The 25,235-nt window shown below is 40.0% G+C and overlaps 2 protein-coding genes across 2 annotated transcripts; one reads left to right on the top strand and one right to left on the bottom strand.

Moving 5' to 3' along the window:
* Positions 1-1,320: 1,320 nt before the first annotated feature.
* Positions 1,321-6,930, bottom strand: Ndufa4 (NDUFA4 mitochondrial complex associated). The gene is made up of 4 exons (XM_004671594.2): positions 6,753-6,930; positions 5,830-5,918; positions 4,704-4,764; positions 1,321-1,534 (listed from the first exon to the last, which is right to left on the bottom strand). Exons 1-4 carry the CDS (start codon positions 6,792-6,794, stop codon positions 1,478-1,480), a joined length of 249 nt encoding a protein of 82 aa, XP_004671651.1. The 5' UTR covers positions 6,795-6,930; the 3' UTR covers positions 1,321-1,477.
* A 10,821-nt stretch (positions 6,931-17,751) lies between these two features.
* On the top strand, positions 17,752-18,858 carry LOC101595809 (proline-rich protein 5-like). The gene has a single exon (XM_012951968.2). The coding sequence runs from the start codon at positions 17,752-17,754 to the stop codon at positions 18,856-18,858; it is 1,107 nt and encodes a 368-aa protein (XP_012807422.2).
* Positions 18,859-25,235: the final 6,377 nt, after the last annotated feature.

Genomic DNA, 25,235 nt, shown 5'->3' on the forward strand with positions numbered 1-25,235 from the left:
TGGGTTCCTTGTATACCAATGCTCCAATAATTTGGGGTGTTCCCAGATCCTTGTCGTATTAATTCAATTGAAATCCATGGACTGGAGTATAAGGCTCAGAAAGTTCTTATTACAGTTTAAAACTTTAGGAGGATGAAGGGAAGGGGGCTTAAGCCTAGAACACAAGAGAAGGAAGGAAGGTGAAGCTCTTGCCCAGAGAAGCAAGGGGGTTGAGAAGCTCATCCTGGCACTCAGATCTGGGTTTTATGTGGGGAGTGGCTACTGAGAAAGACCAGGTCTGCAGGTTACTATGGACGAAGATCAGATTGTACAGCTTTGCCAGTAATCTTAGTAAGGAAGGATCAGAGTTTCTGTCCTCTAGTATAGGTGCAAGCTTAATCTAGACCTCTTACCTGGAGGGTGTAACATCCAGGTTGCTGCAAGCTTACTGACATTTCCTTTTAGTCAAGGAATAAAACATTATTACTTTTGTGGTTCTGTCACCCTGACTGCCTAGCCAATTTCTGTCTCCTTGTCATTTCCCCTGCCATTAGGGGATTAAGACAATGGATTGGTCTGACTTCTTCAAGCTTAAGTTTAATTATTGACATGTTAGATGTATTTGTAACCTACTTTATATATAAAATATTTATGTTAAAATCAAAACTATCTCATTAAATTCTAGTTTCTATGACTTACACACACACACCCTTATGTGAAAATTTGATACAGAATACATGGTCAATTCTTGATTATCCACCATTTAAATGTTCTACTCATCAGATCATTGCACTGAACCAAAGTTCTGAATTGTATGTTAGGAAACATCAAAATATTTATTGACTATTTTTCCAACCTGATTAAAATTCTATGGTCCAATTTTTTTAAAAAAGTAATCTCCCCTGCCTTAAAATCACTGCTATACTTTACGCCTGTGAAATCCTGTAAAGACTAAGCAGCAGAATAATTCTTGGCTACTAACTCCATGGTTATCAGTAACAGACTGATTCCAAATATAATTAGCACCAGAACAACTAATAACTTGGTGAAGAGCATTATTAACTTCAAACACTGCAATATAAACTAAGGTTTCCACTGAGTCACTGTCACAGAGGCTTGAACAGTCTTCCCAATAGCCCTGTATGTAACTTCCAATTCCAGCTGTTAAATATACTCATCAAGTTGCCAATGCCCCAAACACAGAAAACTTTATTAAGTCTTATCTAACAACTAAATAAACACACAGGAACCAAGAAAATTCATTAAGTTCTAACAATTTCCTAAATCCTCACTATAAAGTTAAGAGTGGATTTACCACATTAAATGGAGACTTGACACGCATCAAGTTTTAGAGGTTTATTCATCAGTGTAATAAACTCCAGGAAATCAACATGATTTCATGCACCTAGAGGAGAAATATTCCTGGTTAAGTGGAAAATTGTGCGGATGGCTTCAGAAAGACCTTCATTGTAAGCAGCTATATGGTGAAATGGTTCATTTAGAATTCCGGACCTTCTTTCTTCAGTTTGCTGTAGTCCACGTTAACTGAGTAGAACTTGGAAAAGAAAAATGCTTTTTAGACTATCAAATATATGGCATAGAAGTTGTAGAATCATTTTTAGAAGTTTTTAAATTAGCAATTACATAAGTATAATTTTTATTAAGAATATTTAACATAAAAACCATCCATAAAAAATCCTTTTACCCACAATCTGTACCCTTTAGTGACAGTTTGATTAGGTAAACATTCAATCTGTCTCAGAAAGTCAGTATTTTACTAGTGAGGACCTAGAAACACAATTCTATTTCACATTCCTTTTGATATAAATCTTACTTCCAATTCTGTAAGTGTTTAGTTTATCTCCATTATGTACAAGAGGGAATTTCCAATGGAATACAAGCATATTGTGAACTGCCATCCTTACTTGGTTAAAGAGCTACAAATGTGACATGAAAGATCTTGCAACGAAGCATGAAGCAAGGAGCTATGCCACAATACTGAGATTTATACAACTACCCAAACACAAAAGGCTTTCCTCAGTGGTGTTTTTACTGTCTGTCTCTCTCAGAAAGTTTCCTATTTTCTCAGCCCATACTGGATCACTATCAAACTGATACAATCACTTAAGGCGACATATTTTAAATAATACAGTGTTCATATATGTTTAAAATTTCTGAGTATTTCCTAATATTTCCAGAGATAAATTCTACTGTGATTATGGCAAAAAGTTTTTTAACTCCCAGTGACTTCACAAAATGATATATATTTGAAGTTGGTCCAGAAATTCTACTGGAAGAAAAAAAATTAAAGGCCATAATTTTAGTTTTACTTGTTCTTATGGCCAAGAATATTGAAGAGACTATACTACAATTACTTGAAGACTAAATTATTTATCCCCCCCCCCAAAAAACAAAGAAACAGATTCATAAGCATGTTCTCCTGAGCTTATACCAAGTAAGAAGTTCAGGGCTAGGGATATAGCTAAGTTGGGAAAGTGTTTGCATAGCAAACACTAGGCAATCGGTTCAAACCCCAGTACTGCATAAACCAGAAGTGCACCTGTAATCCTAGCAGTAGGGAGGTAGAGGTAAAGGGTCAGGAGTTCAAAGCCAGGCTGAGAGCCTCACCAACCACCATCCACCCCCACCTCACCAAAAAAGTTCATAGACAGAGTATAGCTCAGAGGCACAGGTTTGTCTAGAATATGTGAGGTCCTGGGTTCAAAGCTCAGCACTATGAATAAGCAAGTATTTCACAAATCTGTTTTCACTGCTTCTTTAAACTCTTATTTTTCTTCAAAGCCAATCTCTGATTCAAGAACTTTTATTTGATTTTTTAGAAAGAAAAATCTCCAAGTGGTAAAGTTTATTACCAAGTTATCCTTACAAAGCCAGATCAACTCCCATACCAATGCAAAGTAGACAGCTCAAGGTGTCTACCAATTTTCCCAAAACTAAGCAGGTTTTGATATATATGCTTCATATTTAAAATTCTCTCCAATCTCTCTTTTTTTTTTTTTAATTTTCACACCCTTGTTCTTTTTCTCAATTTAAAGGTTATAAGTTATAAGGAAGTTAAGCCAAAAGCTTAGAGTGAACAAAGGGTTGTCTTAGGTGCTGCACTCAGTAATAACAGCCATTTCTATTGGGGATAGACTTTTCCTAAAGTGTTGGTCAATCACTGATCAGTGCACCTCTTACTAACAGTAACAAACCAGGCCTGGAGACCCGCTTGCCTGAAAAGCTTAATGACTAGAGTTCAATTCCCCAGTACCCACATAAAGTCAGAGGAACAAGGAGGCGCATGTGTCTGCAGTTTGCAGCTGCTGGAGGCCTTGGCACACCCATTCTTTCTGCTGGGTATGGTGGTGCACACCTTCAATTCCAGTGCTTAGGAGACCATGATAGGAGGATGGTTTTGAGTTCATTTGAGGCCAGCAGGAAACTACATAATGAATTCCAGGTGACCCTGGGCTACAGTGAACCCCTACCTCAAAGAAAAAACAAAAGGAAAGGAAGGGAAAAAAGGAAATAAAGAAAGAACCAAAGCAAACTGCCAGTTATTTCTCTTGATAAAGCAGCTTGGTGGCAACATATATATGGAAGAATATCATTTTAAATAAATTGTGTGACATGAAAATTATACTTAAATATAGCAATATATTCTTGACACTGTGAGCTTGTAAGCAAAATTTGTACATGTAAGGTTATATTTGGAAAATCAAAAAATGGTCCCAATGTTATATATTCGTTCTCACAGACCATTCTTCAGAAAAGATGTTAAGCCGGGCGTGGTGGCGCACGCCTTTAATCCCAGCACTTGGGAGGCAGAGGTAGGAGGATCACTGTGAGTTCGAGGCCACCCTGAGACTCCTTGGTGAATTCCAGGTCAGCCTGGGCTAGAGTGAAACCCTACCTCAAAAAACCAAAAAAATAAAAATGAAAAAAAAAAAAAAGAAAAGATGTTAAATTCAAATGGGAGGGCAGGGAGAAAGATGGCTTATTGGTTAAAGGTGCTTGCTGCCAAAGCCAAAGGACCTAGGTTCAATTCCCCAGGATCCTGTAACCCAGATGCAAAGTGTTTGTTTGCAGTGGCTGGAGGCCCTGGCACACCCATTCTCAATCCCTCTCTCTCCCTAATAAATAAATAATTTTAAAAGTTTTTCAAAAAAAAAAAAAGAAAGAAAGAAAGAAAGAAAAGTTATCTAGGGGCTGGAAAGATGGCTTAGTGGTTAAGGCACTTGCCTGCAAGACCAAACAATATGGTTCAAATCCCCAGTACTCCTGTAAAGCCAGATGTTCAAAGTTATACATGCATCTGGAGTTTGTTTGCAATGGCTAGAGGCCCTTGCGTGCCCATTCTCTCTACCTTGGCTCACAAATAAATATTTTTAAAATGTTTATCTACGAGGTTCATGACAGAATTTAACTTTCAAATTTCATTTCTTCCTATTATTCCTCACGGATTCCTCATAGCAGGAAGACCTGCCAACATAACCATCCAATACATCAGCACTACACACACTGCAGTATAAGGATCAGAAGCACCGGGAGTACCTGAGCCTTGTTTGAAATGTAAATTCTCAGTGCCCACACTAAGCAAATGGGGAAGTTATATTAATGGAATTTTACCCATATGGCCAGTTTTCAAAAGAAACTGCCACATAGCCAAATTTGTTACGATAAGCTTTCCACATTTTTTTTGAAGTAATTTTGTACCTTACCTTGTATTGGTCATTGGGGCCCAGTTTGTTCCAGGGTTCTGGGTTATTCTTCCTGTCCCAACTAAAATGAACAGAACATTACTATTAGTATAGTAACAAAACATTATTTAAGGGGCTGAGGAGATGGCTCAGCAGTAAAAGGTACTTGCTTGCAAGTTCTGCTGGCCAGAGTTCAATTACCGGGTAACCACATAGAGCCAGATGCACAAATTGGCACATGTATCTGGATTAGTTTGCAGCAGAAGGCCCTGGTATACCTACAAACACACAGTCTCTCTCTCATTCTTCCAAGTAAGTAAAAATACTTTTAAAAACCACTACTTGAGAGTGCTTTAGGGCTGGGGAAATGGCTTACTGGTTAAGGAGTTTGCCTGAAAAACTAAAGGAACTAGGTTTGATTCCCCAAGACCCACGTAAGCCAGAGGCTCAAGGTGGCACATGCATCTAGAGTTCATTTGCATCAGCTGAAGGCCAGGGCAAGTCCATTCTCTCTTTCTCAAACAAAAAAATAATAATAGTAATATGTTTTTTAAAATGAGTACTTTATGCCTGAATGAATGTCAATCTCACTTAATATTAGTTGGAATACAAAATTATTTTCATTATACAGTGAAACAGAGATAGAATTTATAATAAGCAACTCCATGTAAAATCATGGAACACAGTCTTGGGATAATTATGCTTGTCTCTATCTACACCACAGGAAAATTTGTATTTGGCTTTTACTAAAGCTTTTATTTAAGTGCTATGTATGTCTGTAAGTGTGTGGTGGTAGAATGTTCAATCACTTTCCAACTGCAAAAAGAAACATTATTTATTGTGGAAAAGCAGGCAAAATTTTCACATATGCTAGGAACCATGGGTAAGTATTTTATAAAAGCTATAAGATCGTATTACTGTATGATTTGGTATTAGCAATTCTAGTTTTGAAAAAAAAAATTAAACTCAGAGATATTACAATTCATCAATCAGGAAAAGGAAACATTAACAGTAGAACTGGGTGCTGAACTTATTACATGACTACAAAAGTAAAGTTCATTCTCTGTATGTTAACTTCCCTAGGAAGACTGTAGCTCTAAACCAGATTGACAAGCCACCCAAGTTTTAAACCTGTTAAGGTACTTACCTGACATCTGGATTGAACAATGCCAAACGCAACACATACAGTGCTGCTCCAGTACCTCCGGCTCCAATGAATATGAAGAGGGGTATCAACTAGAATCAAACATTTTAAAAAAGTCATCTTCAAATTCCTTGATACTGGCCAGAAAGGCAACCGTAGTTTCTACTCATTAAATTCCAAATCTCGAACTTTCTAAATTTGCTATGTTGTTAAACTTATTTGAGATGGAACTTGCAAGGGATGTTAAAATTCTACTTAAGAGTCAGGTTTCTCAATGTAAAGCAAATTACATGTGAAATTTTAAGCTTCCAAAAAGAAAATACATCAAATCTCATTCACCTCTGTCACATTTACACTTTATTCTCATTAAAGTTTATTGCTTCCTTCACATAGAAATTGAGGGACGGGGGAAGCTCCCTGGAAATTACTTCAGTGTGCTTCCGAATTTACATAAAACAACCAAATACAATCTGTTAAGTTAGTCTGAATAAGCAGAGATAAATGCCTGTAACCAATATGCAATAAATTCTCCATTAGCATGTTCCCCAAATGCCAAAGTGTCTAGACAAAGTGATGATTCCAAGATAAGGACCTTTCATGTCACAGGACTGACTGGTGGTGCAATGCGGTGAGTCCAAGATCCTCAAGAGGCAGCATAACAAACAGGGAACCTGACCTTTGCAGTACTGTACCTAACTATGTAACCCAAAGTACAGCCATTTCTCTTCCACCAACCAACCTTCAGGAGCGTGGCACACTCGCAATGAACTTTAGTTTCCTCACGGGTGTCCGCCACCTTCATTCCCAGCCAAAGCCCACGGTGCACGAGAGCAGACGGTCAAAGCCAAGGGCTCCCGGCAGCCAGGGCAGCTCAGGGCGAGACAGACACAAAAGGCGGCCGGGGAGGGTACTGGGGGAGGACTTACGCTGGGATGCTTCTTGGCCTGACCGATGATCTGGCGGAGCATGTTGGCTGCGGAGGCCTACGACGCACAGAGAACGCACAGAGAAAGCACAGCCGGGGCCGCACACCAAGCAGCCTCTGCGAGCAGGTACAGCGGACGTCCAAAGTCACCCCGCACCTCCTACCTGAAGGACCCCTGGCGACGAAGGCAGCTTGCGGCAAGAGAGCCCGGATGCGGCTGTCCTCGGTGGTGCCTGAGTGGAGGCAGCGCCTCAACGCGTCCGTCCTTACATGACCCGACAGTCGCCGCTCCACACCGCAGACACACAGCCTTCGTTCGTGCACTATGCTCCCTTCTGATGGGAGCTTTCAGAGAGGAAAGTAGATTTCTTCCACGGACCACACAGGCATTGTTCCGGGAGGCCACGCGCCTCTGCGCTTGGGGACGCGCGTGCCGGGCGCGCGTCTAGGCCCCCGCCGGCCTCCGGGGAAGCTGCGCGGCGCCTCCGCCGGGGACGCGCGTGCCGGGGACCCGACGGCCGCCCAGGGCGCCGCGAGGCGCCTCTGGGGACCCGGCGCCCAGCCGCTCGAGGCCAGGTCGGGTCTCCAGCGGCTGGGGTCAGCAGCTTGCGGTTTAAGAGTGCAGCTGCTTCCTGTCTTCTTCCGTCGCGTCCCCGCTGAAAGTTTAGAAACTAGTGAATGACTTAAAGATGACTGGACGCTTGTCAGGGTGATCTCTAGACCCTCTGTTGAAGATTTAGCACCACAAAGATTTACAGCATATCACCATCCCTTCTCCTAGGTCCAGAAGTTGCATCATTATAGGGTATTGAGATATGCGTTTTCACTCACAACCTTTTCCACCACTCCTATTTTCCTGGTTCCCTCCCTCCCTTCTTCCTCCCTTCCTTCTTTCTCAGTCTCTGTCAAGATTTCATGTTGCTCAGGCAGTCCTTGGAATAGGCTGTGTACCTGAAAATGACTTTGAACTCAGTCTTTTCACGTCCCACATACTAGAATGATAAGCATGATCCATCAGGCTCAGTGTCACTTATCTCTTTAAAACCTTTTTTCTTTTACACAAAATTCTACCTTAGGACAGGCTTTTATGGCATGATTGAGGTTTCAACATGCAGTTTGAGCCCCAAGTGAAAATGTCAGGTGTAGATATGCAGAGCAGATGTAATTTATGTGAAGGACTAAGCTCACAACGTCTGGCATGGTTGTAACTTGAGGCTGAGGCAAGCCAGGGAGGGAGCACATTCTAGCCAGCGACGAGTTGCACGTGGGCTTTACAGTCAACTTTTGGAAACTCACCTAAGGATTCTGTGGGTGTAAATAATTTGTTTCTCTATAAAGAACGGAGTAAGAGAGATAAAAGGGAAGAAACCTGTAAATAGGCTCTCACAATATTGCATGTGTGATAATAGTAGGTTAAAACTAATATAGGGAATTTACTGAAAAAAAATTCCAAATATAGGAGGTGGTACCAACAGGACTTGGCAGTTGGGCAGATGTGGGGGAGTGAGAAAGAGTCAAAAATAACTGTAGTAAAGATTTTGCCCCGCAAAGGACACAGTGAAAAAAGCAAAGAGGCAACCTACAGAATGGGAAAAAATCTTCGCCAGCTATATATCTGATAAAGGATTAATATCTAGGATATACAAAGAACTCAAAAAGTTAAATAATAAGGAAGCAAACAAGCCAATCAAAAAATGGGCTATGGAGCTAAATAGTTCTCAAAGGAAGAAATACGAATGGCATATAAGCATCTAAAAAAATGTTCTACGTCACTAGTCATCAGGGAAATGCAGATTAAAACTACATTGAGATTCTATCTCACTCCTGTCAGATTGGCCACCACCATGAAAACAAATGATCATAAATGTTGGCGGGGATGTGGAAAAAAAGGAACTCTTCTGCACTGCTGGTGGGAATGCAATCTGGTCCAGCCATTGTGGAAAACAGTGTGGAGGTTCCTAAAACAGCTAGAGATTGATCTACCATATGACCCAGCTATAGCACTCCTAGGCATATATCCAAAGGACTCATCTCATTTCCTTAGAAGTACATGCTCAACCATGTTTATTGCTGCTCAATTTATAATAGCTGGGAAATGGAACCAGCCTAGATGTCCCTCAACAGATGAGTGGATAATGAAGATGTGGCACATTTATACAATGGAGTTCTACTCAGCGGTAAAGAAAAATGAAGTTATGAAATTTGCAGAAAAATTGATGGACCTGGAAAGTATTATACTAAGTGAGGTAACCCAGACCCAGAAAGCCAAGCGCCACATGTTCTCTCTCATATGTGGATCCTAGCTACAGATGACTGGGCTTCTGCGTGAGAATGAAAATACTTAGTAGCAGAGGCCAGTAAGTTAAAAAGGAGACATAAAGGGTAGAGAAAGGAAGGGAGGAGGATACTTAATAGGTTGATATTGTATATATGTAATTACAATGATTGTAATGGGGAGGTAATATGATGGAGAATGGAATTTCAAATGGGAAAGTGTGGGGGTGGGGAGGGAGGGAATTACCATGGGATATATTTTATAATCATGGAAAATGTTAATAAAAATTAAAAAAAAATAACTGTAGAGGTTCGATACCAACCAGTTACATGAATATTCATATTAATTGAAATAACTGTGGAAAATAATAAATAATAAATATCTATGTAAAATCCATTGAGTATGTTTATTGGACAGAGTACAGATCTAAATAGAAAAAGAATAGTAGTCAGTTTCTTAGTGGGAAAGGAGACATCTGACTTACTGAGGTAGTATAGGAGAGAAAGTTCAGTGAGAAAAAGTTACTGAGGAAATCCTACATGCAATGATCAGACCACCAAGAGGTGGAGGAGAGATGATGACTGCTTTAGTTACCTTCTCGTTGTGAGGACAACACATCTTACAAAAATCAGTTTGAAGGAGGAAAGGTTTATTTCAGCTGACACTTCCAAATTACAGTTCATCATGGCAGGGGAAGACATGGCAGTAGGAGCTTGAAGCAGAGCTGGTCACAAGCCACAGCCTTTTTATTTATTTCAGAACCCTAGTTCACAAAATGGTGCTGCCCAAAATTAGGTGAGTCTTCCTACTTTAATCAACCTAATCAAGATAATTTCTCTCAAGCATACCTAAAGGATAACCTACTCTAGATAATCTTGCAGAGGTGATTCTAAGCCCTTTCAAGTTGGCAATCCATAAACCATCATAATGACTATTAAGATGATATATCCTGAAGCTTATAAAAAGGGTGGTGTTTCTTTTTAATTCAGTCAACAAACCTTTATTAAGTACCGGGCTCTGCACTACTACACACTGTTCCTTTTAATTTTCTTCTATTTTTGTTTTGTTCTGAGATAAGATCTCACTATGTTGAGAAGATCAGTTTGGTAAAAAAAGATTTCTCTAACACTTCATAGGCTACAATAAGAAGTGTGACTATATTAAGAATTGGCACAAAAAGAAAGTACTCAGATATAAACACAGGAACCTAATGGTGGTAAATATAAATAGGTTGTCAGCAAGGAAATTAAAAGATGGGGATATGTTTTCTTGAATGTTTTATTTTGAATGATAAATGTTGGTAATAAAAAGTAAGCATATATGCAAGAATACTATTATTCATAAGAAAATAAAATCCAGTGACCTACTTTTTTAAAAAACAGTCATTGATCTAGTTCCTAGAGAGAACTATAATGGAGATAGCCAAGTGACACCTTTGGAAATGTTAACAGCAGAATTAGAAAATATAAATTTCACTAAATATTAGCAAACTTGCTATGTAGTCTTTGCTTTTTTTTCCCTGTCAAAGTGACAGTTGGACTGTACCTCTGAAAATGTAAGCCAAATAAACTCTTTCCTTACTTAAGTTGTTTCTGGTCAGGCATTTTGCTCATAGAAATGAGAAAGTAACTAATATGCTAGCATATAGCTTCCTCATCCCCCGTTTTTTCCTAAATAGAAACATTTACTCTAGTTATTTGGTCTGTTTCACTATTGAAGTTTGGATTTTGCAGGGCAAAGAAAGCCCTTGCTACTTCATAGATTTTCAGATCAAGTGAAAACATACACAGGAAAAATAAACAGAAATTACAGAATTGGATTGTAAATGTAGCTCCATACTGTATTTGTCTATTGTGCTTGAGGCTCTGGGTGCCATCTCCAGTGAAAAGGAAAAAAGAAGAAGAAGAAGAAGAGGAGGAGGAGGAGGAGGAAGAGGAAGAAGAGGAAGAAGAAGAAGAAGAAGAAGGAGAAGGAGGAGGAGGAGGAGAAGATGGAGGAGGAGGAGAAGAAGAGGAAGGAAAAAGGAGGAAAGATTAAAGAAAAGAGATTGAAGATGGAAAGGAGTCTTCCACATCACTTGTAATTCAGAGACTTTGAGTGATAATTGTATCTTGAGAAGAAAAGCAAGACCTGAATGTAACAGTGTCCTAAGTGATTATAATTAGGTCAGACTGTTACATTGGTCTTTTGTTCATAGATATTTAATATCATTATTGAAAAAAGACTTCCTGTTGATACCAGGCTTAGCCAGGTGCCTGACTATAAATAATACAGAAAGAATTAAGACTGTAGATGAGGACTGTGTAGACTTAATGAAGACTTTGGCATAGTGTAATACCACACAGAATAAGGAAAAAGCCGCTTTGGATTCATATATAGAAAATACCATGAACAAAGCAGAAGAAAATGAAAGTTTATAATGTATGTATAGTATGTAGAAGGAGATGAGAAGAGTACAGTGCCACAGGGCTTTAGCTACATAGGATAGTTGTATGGGCAATGAAGCAAAAAGGTTTAAGATACACTTTTAGGAATTTGATTTGGAAACTTTTCCTTTAGATAATGAAGGTTTAAAGAAAAAATTACATAAATAAACAAACAAGTAGATAAATATGACTGTATATTGAATAGCCCTAAAGCTTTATCAGTAAAACCCAAGAAAAAAATACTGCTTTTGTACATTTTACTTGACAACTCAGCTCTAGAAAATTCTGGAAGCTATAGTAATTATGTGCTATTAATGCATGACAGTAAAGAAATAGCTTCTTTCAAGAAAAATAATTTAATAAGTGAGCCATGTAGTATAATTATATTAATGTAAATTGAAGACAAAATTTTATATTTTTATTCAGTTTGCATTTAGGCTCTTAATTATTTTCCTAGTAGATAAGTTGACAACTGGAATTGTTTTTTTCTGATAACATAAATGCAAATTATACCTTCACATGCTAATAATGATTCTGCAGCTATACTTAATCTAAAAACAAATATGTTCTTCTACTAGTTCGATTACTTAGCATACAGTATAATTAATTATAAAATTTCTTTTAGAAAAATGAAAACATTTTGGTCTGTGAAAGTTTGCTCTTATTGCCATAAATCTCAAAGCCTCACTGTCGTAAATTTAATTTAAATACTTGCAGCACATTATGTACAAAACTTAATAAACATTAAAAAGCAGAGAAATAACAAATTTAAATAACAGTATTTCCTTTCAAACCATCTGGCAAATAAAATTTTAGGAAAAATGTACGTTTGTCATCATTGGACTATTGTATCAAACACCTAATTCTTCAGATTATACCTGTTTTTTAGTTTATCTATTTCCTATCTCTCTCCTATGATGTTATTATTGCCTCCTTATTTTTTTTAAACTTTATTTTATTTTATTTGTTTGAGAGGGAGAGGGAGAAAGGCAGATAGAGAGAGAGAATGGGTGCACCAGGACCTTCGGCCACTACAAACAAACTCCACATGCATGTGCTACCTTGTGCATCTGGCTTACCTGGGTTCTGGGGAATCAAACCTGGGTTCTTTGGCTTTGTAGGCAAGTGCCTTAACTGCTAAGTCATCTCTACATCCCCTGTCTCCATAATTCTTACATTTGTTATGGATTCCTTAGTTCATTCAGTCATTTGCTTATTCATTTAATATTTATTGACTGTCCATTAAAAACTGTTAATTGTGCTGAGTACATGGAATAAGTAAGTGAGTAGGATCTTCCTTTAGCACATGTAGTCTGGAAGGGAAGGTAGATGCATAGTTACAAATCTTTATGATAAAGACTGTATTAGACACTGTTATATGGCTTGAAGTCCTGAGTATATTCTTACCAAAGTCAGAAACATGAAATAACTTGGAATGTTAAATTTCACACCTGTGAAACATCTCTGGACACATAAAGCTGAAAGTAATATCACTGAAGATCAAGAGAATTTAGTGTTGGAGTACAGTTATAGTACTGTTGGAAAATAAAGAGCCTATAGATGAGAGTTAACACAATAGAAATTGATGAGCTTCTTCACGTGTCATGTGTGAAAGGGAATATGGAAGAAGAGAAAAGGATCAATGCCAAAACTCTAGAGAATGTGAACAAATGAAGTCTAGGCCAAAAAGAAGGAACAGTAAAGAAAGTTTGAAAACAAATCATAAATGAAGGTCAATCAATCTGAGAAGCAGACCTCCTAAACTGCATATTTGTGTAATAAGTGATTTATCATAACGAATTGACATGATGCAATTTGAGGAAGCAGTGTTTCCCATGCTTCTGGAAGTCAGCAGGAAAGCCAAAAGAGAGAGGAAGAGTAGGGCTTGAGGGATTTCTTACTGGTTAAGGCATTTGCCTGTGAAACCAAAGGACCCAAATTTGATTCCCCAGGACTCACATTAGCCAGATGCACAAGGGGGCACATTCCTCTGGAGTTCATTTACAGGGGCTGGAGGCCTGGGCTGGGTGTGCCCATTCTCTCTTCTCTCTTCTCTCATCTCCTCTCTCTCCCTCCCTCCCTCCCTCCCTCCCTCCCTCCCTCCCTCCCTCCCTCCTTCCTCTCTCTCTCCCTCCCTCCCTCCCTCCCTCTCTCTCTCTCTCTCTCTCTCTCTCTCTCTCTCTCTCTCTCTCTCCTCTTTCCCTCTGACAAATAAATAAATAAAAATAAAAGATTAGTTTGGGAGGCACACCTTGCTTTCCTCCTTCACGGGTGACTGCACCCCGAGGGGAACCTGGTGACAAACAGCTCTCGTGGCTGTACAAATGGCCTACAATGGAAGACAAAAATAAATAAATAATAATTAAAAATAAAATATTAAAAAAAGAGGAGGAGTGACACAGAAATAAATCACATCAGAATGGGAATGAGTGGAGCCAATGAAGGGAACACATAATGGTCTCTTTCTTATTGTTCGCATCTCCCATGTCTAATGATGTGAGAGTCCTGCAGAAGAAACCAGAGCTTTTCTCAAAGAACTAAACACAAACCTACTCTAGAAGTATAGAATTTGAAGAAGCAATTTGGCAGGAATGAGAGCACTAACAGATATCCTAAATGATCTCTTGCATTCCAGACATGTTCCTCCTTAACCTGATCGAGCCATATATTCCAGGGTCCTCTTAATAAGCAGGCTATGTCACCTAGCCTAAAAGAACAGTGCCTTATTTTCTGTGTATTGACTGGAAAATGAACAGGTAGAAGTTTAAACTTATAGTATAATGAAATTATTGCCACATATCTTATAGAAGCATTTCTCCTTTGAAACTAAGACTTCTAAACTAGTAGAGCTCAAGTTGCAAAAATGAGAAATTAAAATGCCATCAATGAATGGCTAAGATCTTAAACCCTTTGCTCCTGGAAAGTAGAAACACCCATTATTTACTAAGTTAGAACATATACAACGTCCAGAAAAATTAGTCCACCTCACAAAGGAATTGCCCCCAACTGGCACTGTGACTGTGCCTTCAAACACAGTTTCATCTGTTTATTAGGTGATTTTTTTCAGTGTTATAAAATATATAACAAGATCGTGAATCCATGAGTATAGACCAGTCACCATACTTCTTTATAAAATATATAACAAGATCATGAATCCATGAGTATAGACCAGTCACCATACTTCTATTACTTTAAAATGCCATACTACACAATCATTATGACGAAGAATCTTGAAGGTCTATGGAAAGAAAGCCCATGTCTACAGTTCCTATGCCATTGATAACCAAGAAGTGCCCCTTTCATAACCACTCAAATCCTTCTGTCTTAGAAGAGCACACACAAATGTCTTCACACTGACAATTCTAAACACTTTGTGTACATGCGTCCTGCCCAGAACACTTTGTAACCAATTCCAGTTTGGTTCCTTCCAAATTCCTAGTCACTCAGTGAAAACATTACACACAGACACACACCAATGCAGAAGTATATTTTTGATTACCTTTTTTTTCCAAATAAAGTTGATATTGTGGTGAACTGAAGTTCTGCTTCTTTGTTGCCGTTCAAGGCCAACACAGAGTGGGACTGTAATGTCATAGTTGTCTACTTTGGGTATGTTGACAGTATTTTATACAGAACTATCTAAAGACCAGATTCTCATAGTTCTTTCTGAACTACCTAGAAATGGGAAGGTATTAGCGATACAGATTAGGGCAAAACAGCTTTGGTTTTATTTTTATTTATTTATTTTTTAATTTTTTTTAATTTTTAATTTTTTTTATTTTATTTATTTTTATTTTTATTTATTTGTGAGGAGAGAGATAATCATAGAGAGGAAAGGGGACACCAGGGCCTCTTACCACTGCAAACTAACTCCTGATGCATGCACCGCCTTGTGCATCTGGCTTTTGGTGGGTACTGGTGAAATCAAACGCTGGCAGTCTGGTTTTGCTAGCAAGTTCCTTTAACCACGGAGCAATCTCTCTAGCCCTAAGACAGCTTTTTAAACAGGTAGTCAGCTCGGGACTGGCCAAAGAAACATGGATGCCACCATGCCTGACCTGGCATCCTGCAATGGTATAGCAGCAGCTTCTCAATCCCTCCCATTTCAACAGTTTTTGGAGGGCTTAGCCCCTTGAGTGGGTCCTTCCCCCTGGGCCCTCCAACCAATCAGGTTCCTCCCTACACACCTGAGCCTGGTGATGAGGCTCATTCTAGTTGGATGCCTGATTCACATTTAAAGGCGACCAGAGCGCCTCCTGTGACAAGCTTCTTCCCCAGAGAGAAACTTCTATTCCCCATGTGAAAGAAATTCTCCTCTCCCCATCCCTCCCTGGGAGCAGAGGAATTATTTTTGGCTTTCCTGCTTTCTCTTCTCTGTTTCAATTGTAATGTAATAAACCTCATGATATAATCTTCTTTGAGTCTGAGTTTTTCAGTTCTTTGATAACGTGGAGAAGGACCAGAAGCCTGAAGGTCTGCATCATTGTGATGATCTGATCCCTCCCACAGCTCTAATCCTGCAACACTAGTAATTTGATACATGTATGTAATGTATTTTGATTACATTCCCTCCTTGTTACCATCTTCTGCCTCCTACCATTTCTGTTGAACCCGTCAATCTTCTTTACTAATTCTCCCAATTTCCTCTCTCTTGCTCTCTTGTTTTCTCTTTGTCCCTTCTTCTCTCTCTCTTAATTTTTTTTCAGGGATTTTAATTAGGTCTGCTTGCATAAGCATGGATGGAGGTTTATTTACTAGAGCATGGGAAGCTTACCAAAGGCTATAACACTGAAGAAAACATTTTCCTTTCTAGAAACCATTAACTGCAAATAGCTCCTCAAACTATATGAAGCCAGTATTTCTCTGATACAAACACCCTATAAAGACAGAGTAAAAAATATATAAATAAGTAAGAGAAAGAAAGTGTACCCAGGGTCGCTGATGAAGATAAATACAAAAATTCTTGACAAAACACTTGCAAACCGAATTCAAGAACATATCAGAAATGTCACTCATCATATCAAGTTGGCTTCATTCCAGAGATGCAGGGATGGTTCAATATATATAAACAAACACATGTAATTCATCATTAAATGGACTCAAGGAAAGAAGTCACATGATTTTCTCAATATATATATACGAAAAGCTTTTCACAAAATCTAGCATCCCTTAATAATAAAAGCCCTGTAGAAACCAGGAATCGAAGGAAGACATGTCAACCTAATGAAAGCTACATATACTGAATCTATAGCCAACATTTGATTAAATGGGGGAAATCCTCAAAGCATTTCAACTAAAATCTGGAATAAGACAAATATGTCTACATTTTCCTCTTTCATTCAATATAGTACTGGAAGTCATAGGGCAATAAGAAAAGAGTCAAATGAATGAAATGTAAATAAGAAAGGAAGAAGTCAAAGTATCCTTATTTGAAGACCCTAAACAGAACCTTAATACCACCAGAAAACTCTTAAATCTGATAAATACTTTCAGTAAAGTGACAAGATACAAAATTGGCATTCAAAATATTACCCATCAATCACAAACCCACTGAGGAAGAAATCAGCATGTCAGAGAAAAAAAAAAAAAACCATCTCATTCACAATTACTTTTAAAAATACCGGGCTGGAGAGATGGCTTAGCGGTTAAGAGCTCGCCTGTGAAGCCTAAGGACCCCGGTTCGAGGATCGGTTCCCCAGGTCCCACGTTAGCCAAATGCACAAGGGGGCGCACGCGTCTGGAATTCGTTTGCAGTGGCTGGAAGCCCTGGCGTGCCCATTCTCTCTCTCTCCCTCTATCTGTCTTTCTCTCTGTGTCTGTCGCCTCAAATAAATAAATAAATAAATAAATAAAATGAACAAAAATACCTATAGCTGGGCGTGTTGGCACATGCCTTTAATCCCAGCACTGGGGAGGCAGAGGTAGGAGGATCTCCATGAGTTCGAGGCCACCCTGAGATTTCATAGTGAATTTCAGGTCATCCTGAGCTAGAGTGAGACTCGACCTCGGAAAACAAAACAAAACAAACAAGCAAAAAAAAAAAAAAAAAAAAAAAAACGCCTTTGTATAAACCTAACCAAAAAAGTGAAATATTGGGCTGGAGGGATGGCTTACCAGTTAAGGCGTTTGCCTGCAAAGCCAAAGGACCCAGGTGTGAAAATGGCTATCTTACAAAAAGTATTCATGGTCAATGCAATTTATATCAAAGTTTTAAAGTAGCTCTTCACACACATAGAAAAACAATCTTGCTTCCCAAATCTTCCCGTCCTAAAGTCACGTCTGAACCCTCACCTAGACTTATGACCCGAAGCCTCTCTCCACTTCTGCCCACCGAGTTCCACAAAATGGGCTCCTTCCGCAGGCCCAGACCCCGCTTCATGAGCTCCCCGGTACTCAGCGAGCTGCCCCACTTCCAGGCCGCCCGGCAGGCTCTGCAGCTGAGCTCCAACTCGACCTGGAACAGTGTCCAGACCGCTGTGATCAATGTTTTCAAAGGGGGCGGCTTACAAAGCAACGAGCTCTATGCACTGAATGAAAACATCAGGCGGCTGTTGAAGAGTGAGCTCGGATCATTCATTGCAGACTACTTTCAGAACCAGCTTCTTGCGAAAGGACTGTTCTTTGTGGAGGAGAAGATCAGGCTGCGTGAAGGTGAGAAGCGCATTGAGGTTCTGGCTGAAGTCTGGGACCATTTCTTCACTGAAACCCTCCCAACTCTGCAAGCCATATTTTACCCCGTTCAGGGCCAGGAGCTAACAATCCGTCAGATCTCCCTGCTGGGCTTCGGTGACCTGGTCCTGCTGAAGGTAAAGCTGGGCAAGCTGCTGCTGCTGACGCAGGCCAAGCCGCCCCCCTCCATCGTGCAGATGTTGCTCGTCTTGCAGAGTGTTCACGAGCCCACAGGTCCAAGTGAGGGCTTTCTGCAGCTGGAAGAGCTGGTGAAGCAAGTGGTGTCTCCCTTTCTTGGCCTCAGCGGGAACCATGGCTGCTCAGGCCCCACCTACTCACTGGCCAGGTGGCATTCCAGGGTCCAACCCAAGGTAGCGCTCCTCAACTATGCCTCTCTGATGACCACCATCAGCCGGCCCCTGAATGAGATGGCCCTGACCCCACTCACAGAGCAGGAAGGGGAGGCCTACCTGAAGAAGTGTGGCAGCATCCAACGGCACACTGTGGCCAGTGCCCACTCAGACATCCAGCTGCTGGCCATGGCCACCATGATACACTCGGTCCTGGGAGAGGATGCTGGCAGTGAGGACAAGCACCTGCTCCTGCCACCCAGCTTCCCCCCACCCCACCCGCAGTGCTCCAGCGAGCCCAGCATCCCAGACAGTCCTGATGGACTCGAGGAGGTGGCAAGTGTGAGCCAAGAGGACTCGGAGCTGAACTCTGCTTCCCTCAACTGAGGGCCATCCCCAGGACTTTCCCACTCTTGCCTTCTGGCCAGGATGTGGACTCCTGTCGCCCCCAGTGGACCAGCAAGGCGCTCTTCCTTTGAGCAATACTGTCTTTTTCTTTCTTTCTTTTTTTCCTTTAGTGTATAAGCCTGGTCTAAATGTGCTAGGGTGCAGCACATAAACCTCTCCATTTATGGTGTCTGGGACAAGTTCCTCATGCCACACAAATCCAGTTGTCCACTGTCCACCCAACTTCCAGCATCATCTGCTTGATCTCTGGGCTTTTCCCATCCTGTCAGACTGGCTGATGTTCCTAATGATAATGTCTCGGTGCTTGAGAGGTTCAATCACACACAAGACCCTCAGAAACGTGGTGGCCTTTGCAGTCCCCTCAGACTCCTGCAAAAAAAAAAAAAAAAAAAAAAAAAAACAGGCCTGTGGTAAAAAGAGTTCTAAGGAGCTGTTATGCAACTACACATGGTCCTAGGAATATGTCCTCCTGAGAGAATTACTGTGAAAGCATTGTTCCACCATAGGTGAGGTTCCATCTTGACCTACATCCAGATATGAAGGCCTTTAGTCTTCGCCTGAGGAGAATCATCAGGCTGGAGCAGCCCTCTTTTGTATAAACCTCTGCATTTTGCTCTTGTGCTTCCTTCTAAGCTCTAGGACCTCACCTGCTAACCTGCTCACTGATGCCTTAATCCTTCTTTAGCTTCAGAAATGGAGTGGCTGTGAGGGGCTGGCTGAGAGCAACCAGGTTCTCTCTACATGGATTTCACTTGAACTTATAAAATGCCTATTTCTAAAACTATCTAGATATTTGCACATTAGATCTTGTGCTATGGATTTGCAATGGGGTGTGTCTTCAGACTGACAATAAACAGAACCCTTAGAAAAGGAGCCGGGCAGTGGGTCCACATACAGTGGTCTGTGGTGGGCAGGACTCATGGACCACAGAACTTGGGAAGCAGCTGGACTTGAGTCTGGAACAGCCTGCTTGTAAGCATCCTGGTTTCTAGGGAAGGCTGCTTTGGGGTGAGCAGACTATCTCTTGAGCAAATAGAGTGTTTCCTGTTTCACAGTGGAGGGGGAGAGATGAAGGTTGGGCGAGGGATTTTTTGAAGGATGTTCATTTCCCTGTGCTTTTAGAAGTCCCAGCAGTGTGTGGGATTGAATTTACATAAGACTGGTCTCAAAATGCTGTTTGGTACTGTATTAGGTCCTTACTTCTGCTCCCTCCAGGTCTGAGATCTTTCTGTCTACCTTTTCCTCTCTTCATATTTTTCTATCAGCCTTGCTAATTTAGAGGCTCAGTAAAAAAAAAAAAAAAAAAAAAAAAGAAGGGTTCTCCTGACCCTCCAGATGGCATGCGATGGCCTTTCAAGGTCCTGTTCATCTTGGGAAGTTTTGTTTGGAATCTCAAGACATAAGCTGCTGGCAGAAGAGCCCTTCCGAGCTCAGCTAAGCCTCAGTCAGTGGTATTTCCCTTCCAGGTGGAGAGAGAAAATATAACCACAGTTGTGTTTTTGATGGCTTGTGATTGGGAAATTCTGTGTAAAAAGATGTTTTCATTTCATTCTCCTAAGAGAATGACAGAAATGTTCGAATTCCTTTGAAAAGTTCAAATTGCAAAGAATATCTACATATATGTTGTACAACATGCATGAATTGACTGACGTGTATTAGCAGATTGTCATGATTGACTTAGCTGATCCCAGGTGAGTACACTTAATACATACATGAAACCATTTATAGATCCAGGCAAAGGAATTAATTGTGGGAGCTTCTTTAGTTCATAAGATTGGTAGCATATGTTTATAAAACCCTCTTTTCCCTATCTCAGATGTCTGCCATGGGAACAGCAGTTATCACTTAAATCTCTATGCTCTCAGGGTGGGAACAGGAGCATCAGTACTGATCACTAAACCTAATTAATGAATACTAGTTTACAGTTTTGCATTGGCCACACTTGCTTTTAGGACAGGAAATATTCCAGACTATACACATAAATATTTTGTGGCTATTTATGGGCATTTTAGCCCATCAGACCTATTGCAAGAAAATGCAGTTTTAACCACTTCCCTTCCCCTTTGTGTGATGAAGATTCAGTCATTCATCTTTATTATTTTAGGCCAAGGTTTCTCTTTGGCCAAGGTTCAGTGACAGGAGGCAATCACAAATCCGGATTCTGAATGAACTTGTAAACCAAAACCCTCTTTTCATGTTGTCTGTTTTCAAAATAGATCCAATAAACACCATCTTGTAAAAAAAAAAAAAAAAAAGAAAGAAAGAAAAGAAGAAGAAAAAAAGAAAAACAATCTTACCTTTAATTTGAAAGCATGCAATATCCCAAATAGTCAAAGGAATCAACATACCTGATTTCAGGTTTTATTACAGAGCCATAGTAACAAAAACAGCAGTATGGTGGCATAAAACAGACATGTATATTAATGGAACAGAATACAGCATCTATATATAAGCCCACAGAGCTGTAGCCACTTGATTTTGACAAAGAGGCCAAAAATACACATTGGTGAAAAGATTACCTATTTAACTAATGGCTCTGGGAAAACTAGATACCCACATTGTGGTACTTGAATGGATTTACCCCCAAGTCATGCAATAATGATATGATAGAGGAGAGCTTCCTATCTTATGATGGGCAGAAAACAAAGAATGAGCGCTCACAGTACCAGTTATCTTCCCAACACTTGGGAAAAATACCCAGCCAGAAGAAGGTAATTGGAAGAAAGTTTACAATTTCAAAGAGAAGCTTTAACATGGCAGGGAAAGCATGGCAGAGCAGAGGTTAGGCATCATATCTTACCACATCATCTGGGAGGTAGCAACAAGATGGAATGAGCTCCTGCACGCCCAGTGTGATGGAATAACCCTCAAGATCCACCCACTGATACACCTCCCTCCACAAGGCAACATTTCCCAAATTTACCAGCTGGGGACCAAGTGTTCAAAAGATGTGAACCTATGGACATTTCATTCAAACCACCACACTCTTATAACAAAGCTCTTCCTGTCAAACCCATGAAGCTACAAATTTACAAATGAATTAATTCACTAATGAAATTCAGGCCTAAAGGCTCTGAGCACTGCTTTGGAGAACATGGTTTACATAAATAATTTTGGAAGGGACATCTAAGATCCAAACCATAATAATTTGAATGAAGCAGCCATTATAAAAGAAAATAAATGTAAACACAATGGAGACATGATGTGGTTAAATAAAGTAACTAGTGGAGGAAATTGTGAAAGTGGATAAATAGTAAACACTCATAAAAGTATCAGTGAAATACTAATGTAAAAATAGTTTATCGGAGTGATTCCATGACCAGAATTCTGCATAAAATTGAAAATATAACCTTCCAAATTCACACTGCAAAGCTAACATTAATACATGTAAAATCTTGGAAAAGTTCAGAAGAAAACTTAGAGGAAAAAGAGCTTTTTACAAAAATGATGAGTACCTGAGTTTGTTTTCCAGAATTCATGTAAAAGCCAGAAGCTGTGGCAGTCTTCTTGCCTTCCTAAGGTGAGATGGGATGAGGAGACAGGAAAATTTCCGAGAAGCTTGTGGGTCAGTTATCCTAGTGAATTGAATAGTGAACAACACCCCACCTCAAATGAGGTGGAAGGTGTGAACCATCACAAAAGTTGTCCTCTGACCTCCATATGGATGATCATACAAACATGACCGTAGGTAAACACACACACACACACACACACACACACACACACACACACACCCCAGAATAAAACCCTTGGAAATAGTCAATTTATGCTTTCTTTAATTTCAACCAGAACAATTAGAGCAACTTTATTAAAGAAATATCTATCAGGTGGCTAGAGAGATGAATCAGCCATTAAAGGCACTGTCTTGCAAAACCTGATGATCTGGATTTGATTCTCCAGTACCCACCTAAAGCCAGATGCACAACATGGCACAAGTGTCTGGAGTTCATTTGTAGTGGCAGGATGCCCTGGTTTACCCATTATTTCTCTTTCTCTCTCTTCTTTTTATCTCTGTCTCTGTCTCAAATAAATAAAATATTTTTAAAAAGAAATATCTGTCTGTTCTCTCAAACTGTGGGGAACAAGCAAAATATTATGTTAACTGTACTTGATTTTGAAATCTTTCATAGTTTCCTTTCCCAAACTGGAAGACAATTAGTTTAGGTAACGCAGATCATGACTCGGTTCTAAGTCATTGAAGGCAGCGGTAAGTTGAATTGTGCTAGTGCCTTAAGCCATGAATACCTAAAATATTCCATTGCTAACTTACTTGGAAACAGTGTCTTTGCATGTGCAATTAATTGAATAAGATCATGCCAGGTTACTGTGGGTCCTAACTCATATGACAAGTATCTTACAAGCAGAAGACTATAGGAAAATAGAAACAGAGGCCACAGTTATGACGCAGCTAGCCCAGGGGCAGTGTAAGCCACCATAAATGGGAAGAAGCAATAATGGGTTCACTTGTAGAATCTTTGGAAGGAGAATAGCTCTATTCACAACTTCATTTCAGAGTTGTAGTCTCCAGAACTTCAGGGAAATTAATTCTTGACATCTTAAGCCTCCCACTTTGTGGCAATTTTTATGACATTCTTATAAAGCTAGTATAGACTTTTGTGTCATAAGTGGGCTGCTATTGTCAGAGGTACCTGACAGTGTGGAAGTGGTTTTGGAATGGGGTAATAAAGAGGAGTTTAAATAGTATTAGAGTGCATGATAGAAGCAGCCTAGATGTCCATACAGACACAATATGGTAAATAACCCTATTATTTACATGTACAATGACATAGTCACAAACAGAGGTAAGTAAATGTTTTAAAGTCAAAGATGAAGACTCAAATATTAGTGGCACACGCCTTTCATCCCAGCACTCAGGAGGCAGAGGTAGGAGGATTGCCATGATTTCGAGGCCACTCTGAGACTCCATAGTGAATTCCAGGTCAGCCTGGGCTAGAGTGAGACCCTACCTTGAAAAACCAAAAAAAAAAAAAGTGATGCAACTAAACAGGGTGACTATTAATAATATAAATGAAAACACTGTGGGATCTACCTGACTCTATCTAGTTATAGATGATACAACAGAAGTGGACAAAAGAAGACTCAGTAGCCTTTGGCAAAGTCATTACCTCAGGTGAGACTATTCATATCTTCCACAAGATAGGTACTCTTGATAAGGAAAAAAGAGTCTAATTCTTTGGATAGAAGAGGTTCAGAGATGTGGTGGCCCAATCGCAATTCTTCAGGTACCATTATTAGTAAGCATTTTTGATTCTTAGATAATTGTCTAAAATCCCAGCCTGTGGGTTCAAATTCACTGGCCAGTTGTAGGCTATATCAGTCTTATGATTCAATATATGAGATTCTTTTAGAGCTATGGTTTTCAGCTGGGGCATGTGTAGTGGTGGTGATTTTTCTTTTGGAGGTATATTTGAAAATGTTTGGATTCATTTTTAATTGTCACATTTGGGTGAAGATGACCTGTTACTGGCATATGGTGAGTCGAAATGGAGTTGGAACATCTTTTTTAAAAAGGCAAGAACAGGGCTGGAGAGATGGCTTAGTGGTTAAGCACTTGCCTGGGAAGCCTAAGGACCCCGGTTGGAGGCTCGGTTCCCCAGGTCCTACGTTAGCCAGATGCACAAGGGGGCGCACGCTGGAGTTCCTTTGCAGAGGCTGGAAGCCCTGGCGTGCCCATTCTCTCTCACTCCCTCTATCTGTCTTTCTCTCTGTGTCTGTCGCTCTCAAATAAATAAATAAATAAATAAATAATTAAAAAAAAATTTTAAAAAAGGCAAGAACAGCCTTCCACACAGAATTATCTGGCCCAAAATATTCAGAGGGCTAACATTGAGAAATCATGGTTTTGGACAATCAGAAAAGCTCATTATTTTTCAAGGTAGGGTTTCACTCTAGTTCTGGAATTTACTATGTAGTCTCAAGGTGGCCCCAAACTCTCAGCAGTCCTTCTAACTTGGTCTCACAAGTGCTAGCATTAAAGGTCTGTACCACCATGCCTAGCATGCCCAAGTTTTTGAAACTGCATCCAGAGGCTGAGACATGAGCATCACTGTGAGTTCTAAGTCAGCCTGGACTAGAGTAAGAGCCTACCTCAAAAAACAAAGTAAAGAAACAATTTCTAAGATCTGAGGCAACTAAAAGTATCCTGTTTCCTTTTCCCAGATATCACCTTCACCTCCATCCTTTTAAATTAATTAATTAATTAATTAACTCGTTAGGTATTTTGAGGTAGTGTTTTTCTCTATCCCAGGATGACCTGGAATTCACTCTACTCTCAGGATGGCCTCTAACTCACTGCAGTCCTCCTACCTCTGCCTCCCAAGTGCTGGGATGAAAGG

The sequence above is a fragment of the Jaculus jaculus genome, chromosome 10 (genome assembly GCF_020740685.1).
Source record: "Jaculus jaculus isolate mJacJac1 chromosome 10, mJacJac1.mat.Y.cur, whole genome shotgun sequence".
In the NCBI taxonomy this organism is placed as follows: Eukaryota; Metazoa; Chordata; class Mammalia; order Rodentia; family Dipodidae; genus Jaculus; species Jaculus jaculus.